At 41.0% G+C, this 15,546-nt stretch overlaps 1 protein-coding gene across 1 annotated transcript in view; it reads right to left on the bottom strand.

The window, feature by feature from the left end:
- lgmn (legumain) overlaps positions 1 to 15,546 on the bottom strand; it is a 35,770-nt gene that overhangs the window by 15,104 nt on the left and 5,120 nt on the right. The window contains exons 4-6 of the mRNA XM_048538142.2: positions 14,323 to 14,408; positions 9,805 to 9,880; positions 7,439 to 7,501 (exon numbers count right to left, since the gene is read on the bottom strand). Of these exons, the coding sequence (XP_048394099.2) occupies positions 7,439 to 7,501; positions 9,805 to 9,880; positions 14,323 to 14,408 (225 nt within the window). The remainder of the gene's footprint in view (positions 1 to 7,438; positions 7,502 to 9,804; positions 9,881 to 14,322; positions 14,409 to 15,546) is intronic.

Here is a 15,546-nt window from a genome sequence, read left to right as displayed (position 1 = left end):
GGATGCTGGCCTCTGCAGTTATTCCAAAGTCACAGGAAAAACCCATTTAGAAAATGAACAACTGCCAGAACTAAGCTGTGTGCCATCACTGCAATCCATGTAGATTTCTATTACATTTCTGCATGACCTATAAAACTAAATTCAGATTTTTTGCATAATTTGGGCAACTGGTTAGCATAACTAAACATTCAACCAGCTTCAAGTACACAAGACTGGGGGGGCTCAGATGGTTCACAAAAGGCACCTGCGTGATTGGAAGCGGTTTGGTTTACCAGAACACTACATTCATAGTGTGTCGACTGATGTTTAACAAAAAAAAGGCAAGTGACACTATACAATCATCAAGGTCTTCACAATTCAATGCAATCTCAAGGGAAATAAACCTTGTGCTTCAAAATCTAGTGCTTAACTTTGCTCAATATCATTGTCTTTGATACTAATTTGCTTTAGCATCATCTTTAGGTGTTCTGATCTAACCAGAAATAAAGTTGCTGTACGAGGAGTAACATTTATACCCTCTGTTGTGGGGACAGTAAGGACTGCAAATGCTGGAAGCTAATGTCAACAGATGATGTGTAGGTCAAAGAGCACAGCAAGTCAGCATCCAGGGAGCAGCGAAGTCAGCATTTCAGCCCGATATATATTGACGTTCCTACTCCTCAGATGGTGTCTGACCTGCTGCGCTTTTCCAGCGTCACATTTATTGACTGTACCCTCTGTTGTACATGCAGGAAACGCATGCTACTTCTCAAATATCAAAAACCTAGTTTTTAATTCAAACATCCTCATCTGCTGGCATAAAATGTGTACCTTACAGGTGCCTCAGCAAAACAGAAAACTTATTTCACCATTTTAATTAATTGGTTTGGTTCCTTTTTGGAGATAAAGAGCTCACAAAGAAGAGATCCAATGCAGCAAATGAACAAAGTTGTGACACCAAAAGCCTTTAGTCTTAAATGCATCGTAGCCTAAACTCAGAACCTATTTGACTTCATCTTCTGGCACAGATCCGGAATAGTTCAAAGTGAGAGGAGGAAAGTTTAAAAGGGAGATATGCGTGGAATGTCCTTTACACAGAGGGTGGTGGGTGCCTGGAACGCGTTGCCAGCGGAGGTGGTAGACGCTGACACGTTAGCGTCTTTTAAGATATATTTGGACAGGTACATGGATAGGCAGGGAGCAAATGGACACAGACGATTAGAAAATAGATGACAGGTTAGACAGGATCTTGATCGGTGCAGGCTTGGAGGGCTGAAGGGCCTGTTCCTGTGCTGTAGGTTTTTTTGTTTCTTTCGTAAAACCGTGCGTGCAGAAAATAATTTGCGAAAGCATTCACTTATGTCAAATGTAGACAATGTCATGAATGGTTAACCTTGTTACTTCCTCTGTTTGAACCAATAGTCCAATAAAAAAAATGAGTGATAATATGCCTCTGAATGTGACATTTGTGTTTAATGGTTAGTTGTAACATGTCTACTCAGTTTCACAATGCCTTGATATCCACATCCAGTTTTTTTGTGTTATGGGAGGATAACTGCATTGGGCAAGAACATCCTATCGCAGGCAAATTCACCTTGACCTTCTCCAGCTCAATAACCTTCGTCTCAGAGTTTGTGTCCTCTGTACAACCCCAACTTTAATCAAAACAGAAAGTGCTGCAGAAATCTTACAGCAGTGTTTTTGAGCAGTAAGGCTGTACTACCGCTGGGTTTTTGACAGTTCAGTAGATTGTTCAAGGGCAGAGGTCACTTTCAGTAGAGCAACATGCTTCTCCTGTTCAATGTGGAAGATCAGGGAGAATTTCAATGATCCTGGAGATTATGTCTGCAGGAAGTGTGTTTTGATGTGAATCTTAATGGGTCGTATTGATCAGTTGAAGCAGCAGCCAGAGGCAATGAGGAATTTACAGGAACCAGGGAGTGTAATTGATGGAGTTTCAGGAAAGTAGGGAAAGCATAAATACAATCAGGTAGATGGGCTACTGCTTGGAAAGGTAGGAGCTGTAGGTAGGAAGTGCAGGAATTTCCTGTGGCAATTCCCATCTCAAACAAGTATGTAGGTTTTGGATATTGTAGAGAATGATGAACTCTCTGGGGAATGTAGCACCAGTCAGATTTCAGGTACAAGACTGGCTCTACTGTACTGGGGAGCGTGTCACGTAGCAAACTATCAATTGTGGTAGGGGGAGTCTCTACTCAGAGGCAGAGACAGATGTTTCAGTGGCCACCAGTAGGACATGAGAATGGTGTGTTACCTCCCTGGTGTCAGAGTCAAGGATATCTGGGAGAGGATGTAGGATATTCTCAAAATGTTGAAGTGGAAGTTCATGGCACCAATGACGTAGGAAGAGAAAGGAAAGGAGGTTCTCCTGAGAGAATGTAGGAAATTAAAAAGTAGGTCCTCAAGACCAGTAATATCTGGATTACTCTCAGTGCCATGCGCCAGTGAGCGTAGGAATAGGAGGTTAGGGCAGTTGAATGTGTGGCTGAGGAGCTGGTGCGGGGGCAAGGCTTCACATTTTTAGATCATTGGGATCTCTTCTGGGCTAGAAGTGACCTGCATAAATGCAGGTTTCACCTGAACTGGAAGGGAACCAGTATCTTGGCAGGGAGTTTTGTTCATGCTACTCAGGAAGCTTTAAACTAATTTCTGAGTGGGGTTGCGGGCAAAAAGACAGTGAGAAAGAAGTCTGAGGCTGGAAAAAGACAGAAGAGGAGCAGGTTAAATGGTCAAAGCGGGCAAGAGCAAGGCAAGAGGATGATGAGGTAGGACTGATAAATTAAACTGCATTTATTTCAATGCAACAGGCCTGACAGGTAAGGCAGATAAACTCAGGGCATGGCTGGGAACATGGGACTGGAATATCCTAGCTACTGCAGGAACTTGGCTCAGTGAGGGGGAGGATTGGAAGCTTAATGTTCCAGGTATAGATGCTATAGGAAAGATGGTGGGTGGTGGACGTGTGTGGCGTTTTTTGGTTAGGGAAAACATTATGGCTGTACTTAGGGAGGATATTCCTGGGACATGTCCACTTAAGTGATATGGGTGAAACTGAAAGAAAAGAGATGATCACCTTGTTGGGACTGTTGTTTAGGCCCCCTAATAGTCAGCAGTAAATTGAGAAGCAAATATGTAAAGGAGATCTCAGTTGTCTGTCAGAATAATATAGTCGTAATGGTATGGAATTTTAACTTTCCAAACAAAGACTGGGACTCTCAGTGGTAAGGGTTTGGATGGAGAGGCGTTTAAATGTCAACAAGAAAATTCTCTTATTCAGTTTGCGGATGTACGTGGTAGAGGAGGAGCAAAACTTGACCTTCTCCTGGAAAATAAGGCAGGGCAAGTGACTGAGGTAGCAATGGGGGAAGCACTATAGGGCCAGTGATCATAATTCTATTAGTTTTAAAATAGTGATGTAAACGGATAGACCAGATCTAAAAGTTAAATTTCTAAATTGGAGGAAGGCCAATTTTAATAGTATTAGGCGAGAAATATCCAAAATTTATTGGTGGTGAATGTTTGCTGGTAGAAGCACAGGTGGAAATTGGGAATCCTTCAAAAGTGAGAAAGGGAGCTCAGAGACTATGTGCCTGTTAGTGCAACAGGCTACACTGGCAGGTGTAGGGAATTCTAGATAACTAGAGAAATTGAGGGTGTGGTCAAGAAAAAAGGAGGCATATGTCAGGGAGAGGGAGAGCCTAGAACAGTATAAGAGGCAGTAGGACTATACTTAAGTGAAATCAGGAAGGCAAAAGGGGACGTGAGATAGCTTTAGCAAACAGGGTTAAGGAGAATTTCTTTTAAAAAAGAAAGAGTTCTACAAATACATTAAGGACAAAAGAGCCTCTCAGGAGGGAAAAGGGCCCCTTAAAAGTCAACAGGCCATGTGTGGAACAACAGGAGATGGGTGAGATACAAAACGAGTATTTCATGTAAGTGTTTACTGTGAAGAATGACATGAAAGCTACATAACTTGGGGAAATATATAGTGATATCCTGCAAAGTGTCCATATTATAAATGAAGGGGTGCTGGACATCTTAAAACACAAAAAGGTGGATAAATTCCTGGTACCTGATGAGGTATATCTCAGAACTTCGTGGGAAGCTAGGGAACAGATCGCTGCTCCCTTTGCTGAGATATTTGTACCATTGATAGCCACAGGAACTATAGACCAGTGAGCCTGCTGTTAGTGGTGGACAAGTTGTTAGAGGCAATTCCAAGAGACAGGACTTATATGCATTTGGAAAGGCAAGGTCTGATTCAGGATATTCAACATGGATTTGTGTGTAGAAAATGTCTCACTAACTTGATTGAGTTTTTTTGAAGAGGTGACAAAGAAAACTAATGAAGGCAGAATGTTAGGCATTATCTACATGGACTTCAGCAATGCGTTCAAAAAGGTTCCACATGGTAGACTGGTAGCAAGGTTAGATCACCTGGAATCCATGGACAGCTAGCCAAATGGACACAAAATTGGCTAGAAGGCCGGAAACAGAGGGTGGCAGTGGAGGGTTGTTTTTGACCTCGAGGCATGTGGCCAGCAGTGTGCCACAAGAATTAGGGCTGGGTCTACTGCTTTTCATCATTTATATAAATAATTTGGATGTGAATATAGGACACATGGTTAGCAAGTTTCCAGATGACACCAAATGGAGGGGTGGTCAACAGTGAAGAAAGTTCTCAAAAGAACAGTGGTATCCTATTCAGGTGGACCAATGGGCCAAGGAGTGGCAGATGGAGTTTAATTTACCAAAAAGCGAGGTGTTGCATTTTGGTAAGGCAAATCAGGACAGGACTTATATAATTTAAGTTAAGGCTCTGCAGACTCTTGCTGAACAAACAGACCTAGGGGTGTGGATGCGCAGTTCCTTGAAAGCAGAGTCACACATAGTCAGAATGGTGAATGCAGTGTTTGGTATGCCTGCCTTCATTGTCAGTGCATGGAGTATAGGAATTAGGATGTCATGTTGCAGTTGTAGAGGACATTGGTGAGGCCACTTGTAGAATATTGCATTCGCCTTGCTCTCCTGCTATAAAGGAGACGTTGTTAAACTTGAAAGGGTTCAGGAAAAATTTACAAGGATGTTGACGGGTTTCAGCTAGAGGGACAGGCTGAATAAACTGGGGTTATTTTCCATGGAGTGCCAAAGACTGAGGGGTGACCTTATAGAGATTCATGAAGGGCATTGCTAGGGTGAATAGACACAATCCTTTTCCCAGGATAGAGGAGTCCAAAACTAAAGGTTTAAGATGAGAGGGGAAAGATTTAAAAAGGGACCTGAGGGGCAATTTTTTTTCATGCAGAAAGTAGTGCACGTGTGGAATGAGCTGCCAGAGGTGGTGGAGGCTGATACAATTACAACATTTAAAAAGGCATCTGGATGGGTTTATGAATCAGAAGGAATTAGAAAAATACAGGCCAAATGCTGACAAATGGAACTGCATCAGTTTTGGATATCTGGTCAGTGTGGACTAGGTGGACCATAGGATCTGTTCCCATGCTACATAACTCTATGACTCTATAACTGAGTGGGTCTGGTATCTGTGAGTGTCTGAGACAGAGAGAAAAAGAGAGAGCCCAATATACTAATATTTTCTTCAGAACCCTGATGACTCTTGAGTTCTAAAGAGTTGTCACTGGACTCAAACCATTAACTCTGTTTTTCTCTCCACAGATGCTACCAGACTTGAGAATTTTTCCAGCACTTTGTTTTCATTTCAGCTTTCCAACATCTGCAGTATTTTGCTTTTACCTAGTTTTAAAGTAAGTCCACTACTGACCAATGTCCTGAACTTTGAAATTATCTTGCAGTTTCTAAAATATGCACATTAAAAATACTATTTTCTTTTATGCTACTTAATTTCAAGTTTTGTTTGACAATAATCCACTAAAAAGTGTCTTTAACCATTTCAATACCAGGCACCGTATAAAGCCAGTGATGATGGGAACAGCAGATGCTGGAGAATCCAAGATAATAAAATGTGAGGCTGGATGAACACAGCAGGCCAAGCAGCATCTCAGGAGCACAAAAGCTCCTGAGATGCTGCTGGGCCTGCTGTGTTCATCCAGCCTCACATTTTATTACCGTATAAAGCCAATTTGCCATCTATCACAATTCCAAGGTTCTTCCTTTATTCTAAAGTACCAATTGTTTGTCACTGGAATAGCAAGAAATATGAGCCAAAATTCTAAAGATCAAAACTCTTATTTATTAACCAAATATTATCCTTTACCTAATGTAGACAAACAGGAGACTGGAAGAACACAGCGAGCCTAGCAGTATCTGGAGGAAAGGATCAGTCAACATTTTGGGTATTACCCCTCTTCAGGAATCTCCTTCTCCGTTTCTCACGCTACCTCATCTACTCCCAAAAAACTCTTTCCTTCTCACAGCTAACTATTAAATGATGCCGTCCTTTGCTTCAAATTGCTGCCTAAACACCTGTAGAGTAATCCAAAAACCAAAAATGTTGTTAATACTGAACCAATGGTGCCTCAGGGGTTTTTTTTAAAAACTACAAAATAGTGCACCTCTACTATAAATTTACCTTGAAACAACTCCACTGTGAAAAATCTCCCAATTGGTCTCAGCTGTAGGGCAGCAGAACATTGACATTATATTAACTCAATGAATCTTATCTCAGGATAAATAATGGAAATTGTCAACTATATTTAGTTACTGCTGGTCTCCTTCAGTACAGATGCCCAGCCACAACTAAATTAATATATTAAGCTATTGATTCATGGTTAGCTGTTCACATACAGATGCAGTTTCAGCGGAAGCAATGGCCTAGTGGTATTACCATTATCAATCCAGAGATCTCGGTGATGTTCTGGGGAACTGGGTTCAAATCCCACCACAGCAGATGGAAGACTTTGAATTCAGAGATAATCTGGAAATAAGTGTCTAATAACCATGAAACTGTTGCTAATTATCAGGAAAACAAACCATCTAGTTCTCCAATGTCCTTAAGGGAAGGAAGCTACCTTCTTTTGGATTTCAAATCTGATATTTAACTATCCTCTGGGGAAGATATTGGTCCAGCCCAGTGACACCCACATCCCATGAATGAATGAACTAACAAATAAAATAGCTGCCGATCTCACAAAGACAAATACTTTACTCCAAAGTTTTTGGGGTATAAACATCACACAGAACATACTGGTGATTCCAACAGGCTGCAGCCAAGTTCTGAACATGTTCCGAACATGTTCCTTAAAAAGGTAGAGTATTGTGATTTCTCCGTCACCACCCGACAGCATTTAGTCTTAGTTTAACAGGTATATTCTGGGCAAGGTCTCAAGGTTCATCTCTCTAAGACAGCCACAGTTCCTCTTAAGCTTTGGTGAAACAAACTTTCACTCTGAAGTCTATCAGGTCTCACCAACAAACTCCTCTCTTCACATTCTGGCATGGCTAACAAGTTCTAAAATACCTTTGCGTATTTTTTTTGTTTGTGCATATATCTAATGGTCCTTTGCAGATCATCAACTTGAAGCTGAAAAGAAAGCAGAAAACAAAGCTCCAATCAGCAATTTTGAAGAAGTCAAGAATTAAATAAAAGATTCAAAAAACAGTTAAAACACAAACACTGCTGCTTTGTATTAAAAAGTGTATGATAATTTACTTTGAAGGTAGGAAAACATTTTGAGAATCAGATTATCTAGCACAGCCAGCTACACCTTTCTTCATGTCGGTAGGACAGATAAGTAAAAGAGCAAATCAGTTTCAGTTTCAATTCACAGAGAAACAAACAGAGCTTTTAAATTGTGACAAGTCAAAGGTGGAATGTGCTCCAGAGTACAGAAACAGCTTGATGGAGTTATAAGTTAACCATTAAATTCTTTGTCTTGTTACCTTCACAGAGGAGAGCCAGTGGTCATGATCTATTTGCATTTCCAGATCTTTGACAAGGTGCCGCACAGGAGACTGCTTAATGAGATAAGAGCCCACGGTGTTAGGAGCAAGTTACTGGCATGGATAGAGGACTGGCCGACTGACAGAAGGCAGTTAATAGGGATAACAGGCGTCTTTTTCAGGATGGCTACCACAGGGAGTTCCACAGGGTTCAGTGTTGGGACCATAACTATTCACGTTATGCATCAATGATCTGGATGAAGAACTGAGAGCACTGTTGCCTCATTTGCAGATGATAAAGGTCGATTATGGGGCAGATAGTGCTGAGGATACAGAAAAGCTGCAGAAGGATTTGTACAGGCTAAGAGTCTGGACAAAAGTGGTAGATGGAATACACCTTGGTAGGAAGAATAGAGGCATACACTATGTTTTAAATGCAGAATGGTTTCAGAAATCTCAAGCACCAAAGGAACAGGGGAGTCCTAGTTCAGGACACTCTTAAGCTTAACATAAAAATTCACTTGGCAGTTAGAAAGGCCACTGCAATGTTAACATTCATTTCAAGAGAGCTAGAAGACAAGAGCAGGGGTATAGTACTGAGGCTGTATAATAAAACCGTATTTGGCATACGGCGTGTGGTTTAGGGCCCTATATCTAAGGAACAATGCACTGGCCTTGGGTCCAAAAGGAAGTTTAATGAGAATGATCTCAGGGATGAAGAACTTGTCATGAGGAGTGGTTGAGTACAGACCCAGAGCCCTCAATGTAGCTTAGAAGGATGACAGTAATCTCACTGAGCCTTACAGAACACTGGGAGGCCTGGATAGTGTGGACACTGAGAAAATGTTTCCAATAATGGGGCAGACTAGAGCCCGAGCAAAACTTCAGAGCAAAGGAATAATACTTTAGAACTGAGATAAGAAGGAATTTCTTCAGCCAAAAGGTTACAGTGAGAAGGGAGGAGAATCAGCCATGATTGATTGGCAGACCAGACTTGATGGGCCAGATGATTTAATTCTGCTCCTATATTTTATGGTCTTGAGAAAAATGCTGTCACCGAAAATAATGAAAATTACCTGCAGAGCTGACATGTGCCACAGAAGTCAAAAGCTCTTAGTTATGTCACTAGCAGATAAATTTGCGCAACATGTAGCACTTGACGGTAGCTGTCTCCCAGTTTGAGAATTGTCTGTTCAAGGCTACCAGTTTCCGCCATGGGCTCAACAGGTTAACTGTCAACTGTGTATTTTAGTAAACACGGGGCAAGATGTCTCACACAGTATGGGGCCAAAGCGCAGATTTTCTTAGTTTCCTTTTATTCTCTGCTACTACCCTGCTTCATTACTAAAACAGCATGGCTCAACTGATGACTAGTTATCACCATCCTGAACTATTCCGGCCAGCTCCTTCAAATCATTAATATCAGCACCGTCACTCGTCAAGGAGAATTTCACAGCATCTTTGAAGTGTTTTCTTTTACTGATCATTTAAAATTAAAAAAAAAACTATAAATGTACAAGGGTGTAAAAAGGTGGAATAACAAGCTGACAGCTTAGCTTCTCCAAGAGGAAAAAAGGCAGAGATTATGCACATATATTTGCTTATGTCACATGTGGACAATTACATGCATGGTTAACTTCCCTTATGCATACAAGCAACGAGAAAGGCAGAGTGAATTCACAGATACGAGCACTAGAACAACTTCAGCAGCAAATGTGACCTGTACAATCAACTATTAATGGCTTTGCATTCCTGTCAAAGTGGTACATAGGCCATACTGATTTTTTATATCAAAACAATTAACTACTTATTCTGTTAAAATGGAATAAATTTGTGCAATTCAACATCTGTAAACGCTTGAATACTGAAGATGGCGTAAGAAGCCTCTCACAAATACGTCTACCTAACTGCTCAAACGAAAGTACTTTTGGAAGAGGTACTCACATCACTATTAGGAAATGCCAATATCCCATCAGCTCCATGATCAGCAAAATAAACAAACACATTATCCTTGGAGCCACTGGCAAAATAAAGAAAAATCAAGTCACCTGTCGGGGTGGAACTCCACACATGGCTATAAGTCATTCAAAGCTAAGGAACAAGATAAGACTTGAAATAGAAAATGACTTCATCATTGGCTTAGCAGTTTTGCAATTTGTAGAAATTATAAAAACTAAAGACCTAATATACGGAAATAGATATTTTGGAAAAAAAGACTGCATCACATACGTAAAATAGCATTCAAATAACTTCTAATTCAGCAAACTAAATGATTTACATGGTGTCAGATAAGCTGTTTCCAGAATAAGAAAACACACAAGTCTGTCATTTAGCAGGAGTAAATAAATAAATATCCAACAGCTTCAATTCTGAAAAATACAACATAGGGTTTGTAAAATGAAGAGATGGAAAACACAAGCCAATAAGCCGATATCAATTGTTGGAATCAATTACTAAAGTAAGCACTTTTGGAAAAATCTCAATCTAATCAAGGAGAATCAACATGGCTTCATGAAGGGAAATCATGGATAACTAATTTATTTGAATTTTGACAGGAAGTCTCAACCAGACTGAATAAAAAGAGAGACCAGTATGTAAGTTGCATTTGGATTCCCAGAAGGCATTCAGCAAGATGCCTCATAAAATGTTAAGTTACAAGACAAGAGCCTATGTTGTTGGAGGTAGTATATTGACATGGACAGCGAGCAGGGATAATGAGTTCTTTTTCAGATTGGGAGCCTGTAACCAGTAGGGTTCCACAGGGATCAGCGTAAACATTTGCGGTCTCAGCAATCTCTATAAATGACTTAGAGGTGGGAGGCAAATGTACTCTAGCTGCATTTACTGTCAACACAAACATAGGTGGCAACAAAAATTGCAGGGAGGATACGAACAGTTTACAGAGACATATTGAGATAGTAGGAGAGATATTGATAGGTTAAGCGAATGGACAAGAAGTTGGCAAATGAAGTACTAAGTGAGAAAATGTGAAGTTGTTCATTTTAGAAGGAAGAACAAACAAACAGTATTGTTTAAATGGAGAAAACCTCTGGAAATCTGCAACAAAAGAGGGACTTGGAGATACTTGTGCAAGAAATACAAAGCTAGTGCACAGGTGAAGCAGGTAATCAGGAAGGCGAATGGAATATTGGCCCTTATTTCCAGGGGGTTGGAGTAGAAGGGTAGGGAAGTCTTACTGCAACTGTACAAGGTGCTGGGGAAACCACATCTGCAAGAGCTATGAGCAGCTTTTGTCCACTTATTTAAGTTGAGAGAGGCTCACAAAGATGAGCCCTGGTACAAAGCTCTTTTATTACAAGCAAAAGCTAAACAGGTTGGGACTGTACTCATTGGAATTTATAAGAATGCGAATTGGTCTCATTTGAGGTGATACAGTTGCTCAGTGGCAAGCACTGTTGCCTTACAGCACCAGGGACCCAGGTTCGGTTTCAGCCTATGAGATGTGGTGGGAGGCAAGGGAAGAAATTCCAGAGGCCCTTGCAGAGATTTTTGCTTCGTCTTTAGCCCCTGGTGAAGTTCCGGAAGACTGGAGGGTGGCTAATGTTGTTCCATTGTTTAAGAAAGGTAGCAGAAACAAACCAGGGAACTACAGGCCAGGGAGTCTGACATCGGCAGTAGGCAGGTCATTGGAGAGGATACTGACAGCCAGGATCAACAAACATTTGGATGGTCAAGGTCCGATTAGGGACAGTCAGGATGGATCTATGTGCAGGAAATCACATCTGTCTGATCTTTTAGAGTTTTTTGAAGAGTTAACCAAGAAGATAGGCGAGGGTAGGGCAGCAGATGTATGTTCATTGAAAGCGGCACCGAAATAGACACAAAATGCTGGCCTTCAGTCACGACATTGAGTGTCAGAGTTGAGACATTATGTTATAGTTGCATAAGCGGTTGGCAAGGCCACACTTGGAGTTCTGCATACAGTTGTCGTCACCCTGTTAATGGGAAAGACATAATTAAAAATTGGGAAAAGTGTGCAAAGAAGATTTACAGGGATGTTGCCAGGGCTTGTAAGCCTGAGTTTATAGGGATAGGTTGGCCAGGATAGGGTTTTATTCCTCCTAACGTAGGAGACTGACATTTCGTGTCTTTTTCACAGGGATGGGGAATTGAAAACTAGAGGGCATAGGTTTAAGGTGAGGAGTTCAAGGATTTAAGAAGAACCTGAGGGGCAACTTCTTCACAGAGACTGGTGCAGATATGGAATGAGCTGCCAGAGAATTTGGTCGAAGCAGGTACAATAGCAACATCTAAAAAACATTTGGTTAGTTAGGTGGTTGGGAAGGGTTTAGAGGGATATGGACCAAATGCAGGCAATTGGAACTAGCTGATTGGGCACCACAGTCAGCATGGACCAGTTTGGGGAGAAGGGCCTGAATTACACTATGGCTTTCCATTTGGAGTTTGTACATCCTCCCTACATCTGCATGGGTTTCCTCCAAGTGCTCTGGTTTCCTGCTACCAAAGATTTGCATCAAGGAGGGGCAGCCATGCTAAATGCCCATAGTGTCCAGAGATGTGCAGGCTAGGTGGATTAGCCATGGGAAATACAGGGATAGGATAGAGGGGTGGGTCTGGATGGGATACTCTTCGGACGGACAGTGTGGACTTGATGGGACGAATGGTCTGCTTCTACACTGTGGGAACACTATGAAACAGAAGATTCTTAAGGGGCTTAATAGCGTGAACATTGAGGCAGTTTCCTCTCAGGCACAGTTTCAGAATAAATGGGGGCCAATTCAAGACTGACAGAGAGAAGAAACTTCTCACAGAAGGCTGAGAGTCTTTGCAACTCCTTGCCACAGACAGCTGTAGGCATACAGTCCTTGCTTATATTTAAAGCTGAAATAGATTCTCCCTCAGTGAGGGAATTAAGGCTAATGGGGAAGGGCAGAAAAGCGAACTGGAGTAACATCAGGTCAGTCATAATCCTACTGAATGATGCAGCAGGCTCAAGGACCAAACAGCCTACTCTTGTTCCTATTTTCTATGGTCTTAAACTCAGAGGAACCCAGCATACATTCTCACTGTCAACTATTAAATTGCTTCTTTTTTAACATATCAACTACATATTTCAAAGTACAGAACATTTTACAGCAATTTATTCTTGCTTTAAATCCTAAAATATATTAAAGTAGACTGTAAGGAATTGATGGGGTATAGGTGTGCAAGATGGGCACAGCAGTAACAAATAGGCCACCGGTTATATTACTTCATTTTCGCTAATCACAAAGTTATTGGAAGGGAAATCATACCAGGTATACATAAGTAATTCACTCACCACCAGCTACCACGATCCCCAGCTAAAGGAGAATGTCAACTCCACTGTAGCTATCAAGGTAGATGTATGTTTAAACAGCTGAGCACAATTTCTGGTACATTCGCTACCATATCTAGGCGATGGCCTTAGTAGCATTGTTACCACACTATTACTCCAAAGGCCAAGTTAATGTTCCAGGGATAATGGGAACTGCAGATGCTGGAGAACCTAAGATAACAAAGTGTGAAGCTGGATGAACACAGCAGGCCAAGCAGCATCTCAGGAGCAAATGTTCCAGGGACCCGGGTTCAAATCGTGCCATAGCAGAATGGGAGTTCAACAAAAATCTGGAATTAAAGAGTCTAATGATGACCAGGAATCCACAGTCAATTATTTTGGAAAAACCCATCCGGTTCACTAATGTCCTTTAGACAGGGAAACAGCTAGCTTCACCTAGTCTAGCTTACATGTGACTCCAGACCCACAGCAACGTGGCTGACTATTAACAGCTCTCTGGGATGAGTAATATGTGCTCTCCTAGCCAGCAATACCCTCATCCCATGAATAAATAATAATGAACACTGAGAAAAAAAAATCCCTGTGGCTGCCATTTTAACATATAAAAGTAGATATACCATTTAAACATATCAGAACTTTGCAGAAGCTAATTTACAAATGTTAAACTAGCATTCAGCTACAATATCAGGTTTTGCTGCAAGTGACATCTAGAAGGAGAATGAATCGTGTCATAATGTAGCTTATACAAAAATATTGAAACATTCTGAAATATACAGGAACAAGGAAGAACAGTAGGCAATTCAGCCCCTCAAGCCTGTTGAGCCTTTCAATGAAATCATGATTTATCTGTTGACTAAGTCCATACCCCTGTCTTTAGCCCATATTCTTTCATATATTTGCTAAACAAAAAAAAACCTATTTAAAAAATTAACAGATCCTGCATCTAACATCCTTTGTTTATAGTAGTGCTTCTTAATTTCTGTCCATACATCACACAGTTGCACAGAACTACAGAAATCACTCAAGTTTATTTTTAATTTTTAAGAGGTCTCCGTTTAAAAAAAAATTCTCATTTGTTACTTCAGCCTAGTAGCACTATCAAATTAAACCAAAAGAAAGAACCCATCCAAACCAATAAACGAATTCAATAACTATCGTTTTACCTTTTTAATACTTTACCAGAGCCTTTCCCCTTCACGGCATCTTCATCTCCTCTTAGGACAGCCAGAAAGATTTCTGGGGTCACATTCTATATACCAGGAATAGATACAGGAGATAACAGCATGTATGAAATGAAGTATTAATAACAGAACCTGTCTTCATATTTACATTTACATTTAAAGTACCTCTGCATGACCCGAACCCTTCCCAGTCAAACAAGTACTACTGAGGAACAGCCATTTTTGGTTTTCTTTGGATGAGTGTCATCAGTCTGGACTGCATGTATTGTCCATTCCCAAATGCCTTCAAGCAGGGGTTTCACTGCTGAGGGATCACTATCAAGCAACAGCAATCCATTTGGTGTAGGTAACCTCAGTACTGTCAGGGAGATAGAATTCCTTGTCTGTTGTTGAACTAAGAAGGAAGGATGTTGTGTGACTCAAAGGAGGTGGTGTTCCCTTGCATCTGTTGCCATTGTCCTTCTAGGTAGGAGAAATTATGGGCATTGGAAACTGCTGACAATAGAGAGTTTTAACAAACTCCTCCAGCACATCTTGTATACAATGCTCAGTATGCCAATGACGAAAGCAATGAAGATTCAAGGTGACAGATGAGATGCCAATCAAGCAAGCTGTTTTGTCTAGGAAGCTGTTGAGCTTCTCAAGTTGGTGCAAACTCATTCAGGCCAGTGATAGTGTTCCATCACACTGAGCTTGTGCATGGTTGATGGTGAGCAGAATTTGAAAAGTAGCAAAGCAATTATTCATTCATCGCTGAATACCCAGAGTCTGAGCTGCACTAGTAGCTACACTATCATAAGATCCAGTCATATGTGGGGATTTGAATTCAAAATTAGGAATCAAGGCTGCCAAAGGCAGGCTCCACAACAAAATCAAAGGCCAGAAATATTGGTTGACGGATGGCAGTCTTAACAGTGCAGCACTCTTTCAGTTTTGCACTGAAGCATCAGCTGAGATGAACACATTTGATTTTTGCATGCAACTTTAATCCGTAACATTCCAACTCAGGAAAGCACAAGTTCTACCAATTAAACAAGACAGCAACCCAAAAAGGAGGCTAAATAGTACATGAAATAATCACAAATAATTTATGCCTTCCAATAAAACAAAAAAGGGGGAATTCAAAGTAGCCGTATAGACAGAGCATTAGTGGACCTGCGTACAACGCCGGTTCTCAAAATGGCTGTTTTGTGTAGGATAATGTCT

The sequence above is a fragment of the Stegostoma tigrinum genome, chromosome 10, assembly GCF_030684315.1.
Source record: "Stegostoma tigrinum isolate sSteTig4 chromosome 10, sSteTig4.hap1, whole genome shotgun sequence".
In the NCBI taxonomy this organism is placed as follows: Eukaryota; Metazoa; Chordata; class Chondrichthyes; order Orectolobiformes; family Stegostomatidae; genus Stegostoma; species Stegostoma tigrinum.
Note: the sequence above shows the minus strand (reverse complement) of the source record. Positions and strands in the feature narration are given on the sequence as shown.